The sequence below is a fragment of the Lotus japonicus genome, chromosome 4 (genome assembly GCF_012489685.1).
Source record: "Lotus japonicus ecotype B-129 chromosome 4, LjGifu_v1.2".
NCBI lineage: Eukaryota > Viridiplantae > Streptophyta > Magnoliopsida > Fabales > Fabaceae > Lotus > Lotus japonicus.
In genome coordinates this window covers 62,202,599-62,212,777 of record NC_080044.1, presented here as the reverse complement: position 1 = coordinate 62,212,777, position 10,179 = coordinate 62,202,599, and the positions used below count along the sequence as shown (strand labels likewise).

At 42.3% G+C, this 10,179-nt stretch overlaps 1 protein-coding gene across 1 annotated transcript; it reads left to right on the top strand.

Annotated features, from left to right (window-relative positions):
• The first annotated feature begins 7,544 nt into the window (after positions 1-7,544).
• On the top strand, positions 7,545-8,945 carry LOC130713120 (uncharacterized). Its single transcript, XM_057562919.1, has one exon. It carries the CDS (start codon positions 7,545-7,547, stop codon positions 8,943-8,945), a length of 1,401 nt encoding a protein of 466 aa, XP_057418902.1.
• The last annotated feature ends 1,234 nt before the right edge of the window (positions 8,946-10,179 follow it).

Sequence of the window (10,179 nt, the reverse complement as noted above, 5' to 3'; positions counted from 1 at the left end):
CATCCTTCGGGAGGAACTAGGGTTGAGATGCGGGAACTGGAGCGTATCGCGGTAGCGAGAGGAGGACGGATGGTGTACATAGACTAGGTCGTTCTGGATTCAGATTCGGGCGACGATCATGCTAGCATGTAGGTTTTAGTGCTGGTGTGAGCTCCTCGAGATGGGATTAGTGTAGGAGTAGAGTCTTAGCTCTGAACATCATTTGTTTTCTTTGGGGACAGGGTAGTTTCCCACCTATAGCTTTTTGTGTGGTTCTTTACGAGAATCACAGAGAGTTGGTTGGACTTAGGAGGTCTTGCTTCAGGCCGATGAGTCAGCTTATTCTCAGTTTTGAGGGATGGTGTTGCGGACACTTGACCGTTCTTGTGGATTGTACCTTTTGCCTTCGGGCGTTACACTTTTCTTTCCGTCACTGGAGGTTTACTCGTGACGAGGTTACTACTACAGCGGGGGCTGTTTATATATTGTATATTAGTTCTGATTATTGTTATTGTTGGGTTTTATTTAATTCAGTCTTGTCTTAGTTATTATCAAAAAAAAATATCTACGTTTTTCCGCATTAAGTTTATTTTGGTTACTAAAGTGACGCCACCGAAATCGGGGTGTTACATTGTGGTATCAGAGCACGGTCGAGTCTTTCGGGAGTTGTTGGGGAATAGGTCTTCTGTGCTAGGTTGTGTGACTCTGCAAAGAGTGAAAATTGATTGTTTGCAAGCGATTTTTCGCTTAAAAATTGATTGAAGTTATTGCTTAATCATATTGTATAGTTATACTAGATGCTATCTTATGATGAGTACTAACTATTTGTTTAACTTAACAGAACATGGTGAATGCTAATCAGCTAGCTGAGATGATGGCCACTATGGCCCAAGCGGTAACAGCGCAGGCAAATGATAATGCGATGAGGCGTGCTGCTGAGGAGGCACGTGATCAGCATCAGCGCCAGAGGGAAGTAACTCTGGACCAAAACAAAGGCCTCAATGACTTCAAGAGGCAAAACCCACCAAAGTTCTCTGGTGGTACTGACCCAGACAAAGCGGATCTCTGGATTCAGGAAATCGAGAAGATATTCGGCGTACTACAAACTGCTGAGGGTGCCAAAGTGGGCATGGCGACTTATCTGCTACTCGGGGATGCTGAGTACTGGTGGAAGGGCACCAGAGGAATTATGGAAGACAATCACGAGGAGATTAGCTGGAACTCATTCCGGACCGCATTCTTGGAAAAGTATTTTCCAACAAGTGCTCGGGATGAGCGGGAGTCACAATTTCTGACACTCCGTCAGGGGGGTATGTCGGTACCGGAATTTGCTTCAAAGCTGGAATCTTTGGCGAAGCATTTTCAATTCTTTCATGATCATGTGAATGAGCGCTACATGTGCAAGCGCTTTGTAAATGGACTGAGGCCTGATATTGAGGACTCAGTGAGGCCGCTGGGAATCATGCGATTCCAGTCGTTGGTTGAGAAAGCCACGGAGGTGGAGCTGATGAAAAATAGAAGGATGAATAGAGCAGGAATTGGGGGACCGATGAGGTCGAGCTCCCAAGACAACAAGGGAAAAGGAAAGTTACAGATGAAGAAGCCTTATCAGCGTCCTACGGGGGAAGGGTTTACCCCAGGACCGTTCAGGCCTACGATTGCTGCTGCGGGAGGAGCAGGAAGCCAAGCTGGGAGCCGTGAGATGACATGTTTTAAATGCGGGGAGGTTGGGCACTACTCCACGAAATGCCCGAAGGGAAAGCCGAGGTGTTTCAAGTGTGATCTACCAGGACATCTGGCCAACAACTGCAAGACACCCAAGGTTGAGCCATTTGTCAACACCATAAGGGGAAAGCGCCCTGCTGCTAGAGGAAGAGTTTATATCATGGATGGTGAAGGAGCTGAGGAGTTAACCAGAGGAGAGCGCAAGAACGATGGTAACCTTCTAACCATTCTTCCTCATTTCAGTATAACATAATCCATTACTCTTGTAGCGGGTGCAAGCACACCTATCTTACTTATACTGTCTAAGCTTTGACCTTATAGTTATTACGCCTATTAACACCTTATTTGACCGTAGCTCGTATTTTAGCTATAGAAATTACACGAGGTTTAGAATAACACGGTAAACCTAGAAAGTAGTTTTGCACCAATGCGTTTAAAAGGAAGCTAGAAGCTGAAGAATGAATCTCATAGAGATTTCTTATGGATAGTATACGTATGATGTCGAGGGCGTGTAGTTCCGTAGCGGAATCGTTGAGGATGTGAGGTCAGGATATTTGTGACTATTGGATGATAGGAACTCATTGACTGTTCCAGTGGGTTTTTCTAAATTTCACCTTCGATGTATTAGGCTTGATCAACTTAATATTGAGGGGGTGATATTCGGAATCAGAGCTGGCTATGGACTTTGATAGAAGGATTGGTAAGATTAACTTGATTGGATCGAGGATTAGTCGAGTTGGGAGGAAAAAGTTCGCATTTAGTATAAGTTCTCTTGCGAAGGAGATATAGTTTGAAGAAATGGATATTCATTTAGGAAGCATTGAAGAATTAACGGACATTAGAGGTCCAAACTTATTGAAGGTTCAGGTTTTAAGTCTATGAACTGTTGTCTTAAGTTTCTAGGACTCGAAGTTGGGTAGAATTTGATAGAGAGATTAAGAAGTTGATTGACGAGATGGAGATCAAGTTATAGGAAAGGGAAGTGTTAGTATTAAGATGAACACTGGAGGTTGTCATATTTGGACAAGTTGCTTAAAGTCTAAGAGTGAATGAAACTTGTTATGGATTTTGGTGATACGAGCTAGAGATTAGCGAGTGAATTTTGCTATGTGGAATGAGAATCTTAGGGTAAAGATTGACTTCAGAAGCTGGAGATCATATTCGAGTAAGAGTTTTAGTGGTGGTATCATTGAGGATTGTAGTTAAACCTCGGCAAGTTGAAAGATGATATGTCTGTTGAGACGCCGTTGGTCAACATTGGGACTAGAAGAGTGAAACAATCGAAGGGAAAGCAGAGTGTTTTAGTGAAAATTATTTGGAATAAGGACACGGACGGTGTTATATGGGTATTAGAGGAAAAGATCAAGGAATAATATCCAGAACTTTATACTGACCCTTAAGTTTCGAGGTCGAAACTTTCTTTTTGGAGGATAGTAATGTAAGACCCAAGTTTTTAAGCTTATGCTTAGTGAATAAAATCTTATTCACGATTAGGGTTGATGTATTGTGAAAGGAAACCTGAACAAGAGTTTGTCAAATGGAATAGATTTATGAAGGAGAAAGTTCAGGAAAAGTCAAAGGATTTTATCGAAGTCGATTTAAGTTATAGCACGATCGTTATACGCTTAACCTAGGTCAGAAACCCTAGTATATAGCTAATTTTCACTTTTAGGCACGACGGAAGTTAATTCCAAAAATCTTCAGAGAAATGTTAGAACTTCTCTTTTTCCATATATCACAATCGTTTCGAGGCGAAACTCTAGGATCTACGAACGTCCGATTCCAATCATCGGAAGTTTGCCGAAACCGAATCCCTGGTATTTCAAAACCCTAGAATTTCTCGACAATGAAGACTTTATCTATTCAGAACTTCAAATGGATATTCTACACGCGTACACCCATTTCTCTTGATGATTTCAATCTTTCTTCAGAAGGAAGTTTTCCATTCCGACATTCGATGCAAAAAGCAACTTATCGGGTAAAATAGTTTTACACCGACTTTGCACCGACTTTGCATTAGTTGCCAAAAATACAAGGAGACATCTTCTTAGCTTAGGAATTCCTTTGCCAAAACCTATCTTAGAATTCATGGAGAATGATGCCGGAAAAATCAGATTCGCGAAACTTTCATTTTCCCGCGAATTACCATTTTCTATATATAGCAAGCAAGTGAGAAAAAAACACAAAACTCCTCCATTTTCCCTCTCAAGGCCGCGAGTTCATCAAGGAAGAAGGAGAAGAAGATTTTGTTCAATCCTTGTTTGATCGTTGATTAATCAGTTGCTGCTTCAAGGTTTCGAGGTATAGTCGCTAATCCTTACCTCCGATCGCTTTTTCCATAGCTTTTCTGTAGAGTTTTCTGAGCTGATAGTTTATGGGTTTTTGCAAAACTATCCCGAATCTTTCATTTCTGATTCTAAACCTCTTCTATATGTGCCCAAGATCACTTCTGCCGGGTTAGATTTTCCGTTATGTCGCCGGAATCAATTTGAGCCTAAAATACCCATTTTTGGAGTTTTTGGTGTAAAGCTTCAACCTTTAGGCTGAAAACTATCGCCTTAGCTTAGTGCTAGTAGGATTAGTTGTCATAAACGTCGTTGGTGACGTCCCTGCAAAATCTTATTTTTGGGATTTCAGTTTTGAAAATCCTAAGTTAAAAATCATGACCAAAATACCCCTGCGACAGTTTTTGATCCGATAATTTTTCCGAGTTCAGAATACCCTTAGTTACGGCTTATGAAAGCATAGGAACCATGTTTGATCGAAGAAAAATCGAGCCCCACAATTACCAAAAGTGGCCGAGCCCTATAGGGGAGGAGGAGGAAAATTTCCTTTTCCGAAAACTTGTGTTTCGCGCTAGATTATCGTACCTTAGAGTATAGATTACTTCGAGTAACCTTAGTAAGTATCGATAACTTAGTTTTCGATAGATTCTGATAGTGTTTCTGTGGTTTTGCTCTAAAGGTGATTTTGAGGAATTCCCAGAGGAGCAAGCCTTTGATTGTGAACAAGTGTTAGGAGATCGTCCTGGAGAATCTACAGGTGAGGGCTTCTCACTGAATCTCTAGTTAATGCTTAGGGTCGATGTTTTCGACATTGTTTACTGTTTATGCACTGTAATTGTGTGTGATTGGAAAATGTTTTCTGAGGCTTCGGCTGACAATGTAGATGATTCATCTACTGAATGTTTTTGAGATTGTCTTACATGCTATGTGCTATGTGGGTAATCTAGGATGTGTGGTGCATGCCTTATATGCTAGGTGCTATGTGGTTATTGCTTAAGATATTGACATATGACATGTTGATTGATTATGATGAGTTAATTCTGCTTTTGCACTATAATCTGAGTTTCTGAACGGTGAGAAAAGCGGCAGGTCATGCCGATTTTATTTTGAGAGTTTTGAGAAAGTTTGATAGGACGAACGAGGTTCGGGCCTTAATTTTGTTTAGTGGATCGAGACCTCCTCTGGAAGCGACTTGGGATTGGGAGATCCTGCAAATGTATAAGACTTGCGATAAGACAAAAGGGAATCTATTTTATAAAGAAAATTCATAAGACCTTAAATAACCTCAAAATCTTTAAGTAATGATAACAACCTCGAAGGAAGGCATTGGAAGTCAAATCATAGTTTTGGAAAAACGAGGAGTGTCGTCGGATCCAAGTGTTGAGGAGTTTGGTAAGTTCTGAGTATGTTGGTACTCCTCCGCTCGTTGAGCAGTTTGATAGCCATCCAAGGGATGAGCCGAGAAGCTTCACTGAGGCGTGAGACCTTGTGAATGCGGGATACTCCACTGAGGCGTGAGACCTTGTGGAAAGCATGGATCTTCACTGAGGCGTGAGACCTCGTGAACAGCATGAAGCTTCACTGAGGCGTGAGACCTTGTGAATGCGGGATACTCCACTGAGGCGTGAGACCTTGTGGAAAGCATGGAACTCCACTGAGGCGTGAGACCTTGTGAGAGCATGAAACTTCACTGAAGCGTGAGACTTCGTGAGAGCATTGGTGACCCGAAGAGTCATCGTGAGTGGTTGCACCAGTGCATATGCGTGATGAAGTGCCAAGCAGAGTACTTCGGTATAGCAGGAAGTAACGATCAGCCATGCAGAGTTGGATCGGTCCTGACTATACCTGGCACAACAGGAGGTAACGATCATCCATGTAGAGTTGTATCGTGCCTGTTGATGTTCGGCATAGCAAGCAGAAATGGTCAAACCATGTAGAGTTTGTACCGTCTTGACTATAGCCAAAGGTGATAAGCGACGCCCGAGCAGAAATGGTTAAACACGAGGCTAGTGTTACGACCGTCTCGAGGTGCCCAGCCTATAAGTGGCAATACCTTTGGTTTGTCCCGTCGCCAAGCAGAGTGACGTTGTTGTTTTGTTCCGTCGCCAAGCAGAGTGACGTTGTTGTTTTGTTCCGTCGCCAAGCAGAGTGACGTTGTTGTTTTGTTCCGTCGCCAAGCAGAGTGACGTTGTTGTTTCGTTCCGTCGCCAAGCAGAGTGACGTTGTTGTTTTGTTCCGTCGCCAAGCAGAGTGACGTTGTCGGTTTGTTCCGTCGCCAAGCAGAGTGACGTTATTCGGGTTTTATGCTGATCTGACTACATGATGAGTGTGTTTGATACTTGTTAGTTCTACTTGATGCATGTTAACTGTGATTTACAGTCGTTATATTCTTTGTGGAAATATGCAACCCTAGGATGTTATCCCTAGTTATAAGCCTAAGTGGCTATTATCTTATTTATATTTATTGGTGCTATTATTTACATAATTCTTTGGAGTTGACCCTCGCGTCTTCTGTGTGTGCTTTGGCGAACAAACGCCCTTTGTCAGATGTCTTTGGCGGGCTGATTCATGATGGTTCATCCTTCAGGAGGAACTAGGGTTGAGATGCGGGAACTGGAGCGTATCGCGGTAGCGAGAGGAGGACGGATGGTGTACATAGACTAGGTCGTTCTGGATTCAGATTCGGGCGACGATCATGCTAGCATGTAGGTTTTAGTGCTGGTGTGAGCTCCTCGAGATGGGATTAGTGTAGGAGTAGAGTCTTAGCTCTGAACATCATTTGTTTTCTTTGGGGACAGGGTAGTTTCCCACCTATAGCTTTTTGTGTGGTTCTTTACGAGAATCACAGAGAGTTGGTTGGACTTAGGAGGTCTTGCTTCAGGCCGATGGGCCAGCTTATTCTCAGTTTTGAGGGATGGTGTTGCGGACACTTGACCGTTCTTGTGGATTGTACCTTTTGCCTTCGGGCGTTACACTTTTCTTTCCGTCACTGGAGGTTTACTCGTGACGAGGTTACTACTACAGCGGGGGCTGTTTATATATTGTATATTAGTTCTGATTATTGTTATTGTTGGGTTTTATTTAATTCAGTCTTGTCTTAGTTATTATCAAAAAAAAATATCTACGTTTTTCCGCATTAAGTTTATTTTGGTTACTAAAGTGACGCCACCGAAATCGGGGTGTTACAAGTTGTGTACTGGGGTGAAGATGTTTGGTCCTCGTACGGTTCTGGAAGCAATGAGGATTGCTAAGCTGCAAGAAAGGAGTTTGGAGTTACTGCACAAGAAGTCGAATTCAGTAACCAAGTCCTATAGCAATTGGTCTGAGAAGAAGGGAGTGACTCCTGCAATCGTGGAAAAGAGGGGAATTGATCGGAAATTGGTTGGAGAAAACAGTCAGAAAGGTGTTCTGGGAAAATCAAATTACACATTTCAGAAGAAGCTAACTCCCAAAGAAATGGATGAGCATTGAGCTCAGAATTTGTGTTTCTTTTGCCATGAAAGGTATACTCCAGGGCATGATTGTCCTCAGAGGAAAAAATCTCAGGTTTTTTTCATGGCAGTGGATGATCTTGATCAACAGGAACTTCCTGTAGAGGTGGAGCATGAAACTGGAACAGAGATAAGTGCTCCTAAGGTTTCTCTTAATGCTTTGCATGGTGACTCTATTTCTCTCAATGCCTTAGAGGGTGATTCCCAATATCCTATGATGCGGTTAACTGGTTGGTTAGGCAAAAAGAGGATTTTTTTATTAATAGATACAGGAAGCACTCATAATTTCATTAATCAAAAATTCTGTCATGAGGGTTTAAGAAAGCTTCAATGCTTACAACCAATGAAAGTAACAGTAGCAGATGGGGGAATTATACAAGGTTCTGGCTGGTGTGGGGGAATTACTTGGAAGATGCAAGGATACACTTTTACTGATGATGCAATAGCTATTCTTCTAAGTAGTTGTGATCTCATTTTGGGTATGAAATGGCTTAGACAATGGGGAACTATTTCTTGGGACTTTACCAATTTAATAATGGAGTTTGCTATGGGGAAGGAAATGGTCAAGTTGCAGGCTATGGAAGAAAAGGAGAACAAACTAGTTTCTGCTGCTAAATTGCACCACATGGTAGGGGAGGATAAATTCAGTTATTTGCTACAGATCCTTCCTTGTTCCAGAGAGGTATCTTGTTGCACTCTCAAGACTAAGGGGTCATTAGATTCTGGGTTAACTGTGCAAGGGAGAGATGTGGAGCTGCAGGCTCATGAGGAAGCCATTTTGCAAGATTATGGTGATGTGTTTGAGGAACCTGTTGAGTTACCACCTTTCAGGGGCATCCATGATCATAAGATCATATTAAAAGAAGGGTCAAATCCCATTTCTCTCAGGCCTTATAGATACCCTCCTGCACAAAAAAAGGATGTCATAGATAAAATGATGAAAGAATTGCTTGAGTCAGGGGTAATTCAACCTAGCTCTTCTCCTTTTGCTTCTCCAATTGTTATAGTCAAGAAGAAGGATGGTAGCTGGAGAATGTGTATGGACTATAGGAAGCTCAATGATATGACTGTGAAAGCAAAGTTTCCCATTCCATTCGTGGAAGACTTATTGGATGAATTAAGGGGAGCTAAAGTTTTTTCTAAATTGGATTTAAGGGCTGGTTATCATCAGCTGAGAATGAGACCTGAGGATGTGGAGAAAACAACATTTCAAACACACTCAGGGCAATATGAGTATGTTGTCATGCCATTTGGTCTTACAAATGCTCCCTCAACTTTCCAAGGAGCCATGAATGCTATATTTGCTCCATATTTGAGGAAGAGTGTGCTTATATTCTTTGATGATATCTTAGTGTATAGTGCTACTATTGAGGACCATGTCCAGCACTTGAGAGAAGTCTTTGAAGTCCTTAAGAAGCATTCATTCTACGCAAAAAGAGTAAATGTGCTTTTTTCACTCCTGTGATTGAGTATTTAGGCCACTTTATTTCATCATCAGGGGTTTCTACATATCCTACCAAGATCAAAGCCATTCAAGAGTGGCCTAAACCAACTACAATTAAATAATTGAGAGGGTTTTTGGGTCTCACAGGCTATTACATGAGGTTTACTAAGGGCTATAGTATCATGGCCTCACCATTAATAGACCTTTTGAAGAAAGATGGCTTCTGTTGGTCAGTTGCAGCTGCAGATGCTTTCCTAAAGCTCAAAAATGCATTGGCTACAGCTCCTGTCCTTGCTATTCCAGATATGCAGAAACCTTTTACAGTGGAAACTGATGCTTCCGGTACTGGCATTGGGGCTGTTCTACTTCAGGATCACCACCCTGTGGCCTTTATTAGTAAGGTCTTATCCCCTAGAAACAGGTTGTTGTCAGTATATGATAGGGAACTTTTGGCTCTGGTCCATGCAGTTACAAAATGGCATCAGTATTTGGCTATCCAGCCATTTACTATTCTTACTGATCAGCAGAGCTTGAAATTCTTATTGGAGCAGAGATTGTCTACTCCAGCTCAATATAGGTGGGTTACTAAGTTGATGGGTTTGTCCTATGTAATTCAGTACAAAAAGGGTAAGGAAAATGTGGTAGCTGATGCTCTTTCTAGAGCCTCTCATGGAGAATTATTGCAGCCTTCAGTCTCTTCCATATCTTCAGAACTATGGGCCTTACTTACTCAAGCTTATGCAGCTGATGATGCTCTTAAACTCCTTATTTCTCAGGTTCTGGCTCAACCCAGCTGCATACTCACTACTCTGTGGTGGATGGGTTGCGGTTTAGGAAACATAGACTAGTGGTTTCTAATGATGCCCAAGTTAGGACTTTAATCTTGGAGTTGCTTCATTCCTCTCATCAAGGAGGTCATTCTGGCATAAGGGCTACTGTGGTCTGGATTATGTCTTTCTTTCACGGGAAGGGGCTTAGTAAGGATGTAGCTGCATTCATCCAATCATGTGAGACTTGTCTCAGGTGTAAGTATGAGAGAGTTGCTAATCCTGGTTTTTTGCAACCACTCCCTATACTTGCTGGAGTATGGCAAAGCATAGCTATGGATTTTATTGATAAGCTGCCCAAATCTCATGGCAAGTGGACCGGGCGGGTCATTACAAGCCCGTTGACCCGCCCGGTAAGACCAACACTAAGATGATTAGGACGTAGACCCCAGCTTAAAGATGTGGGCCCGAGTTGTTTTGTCTTGTTG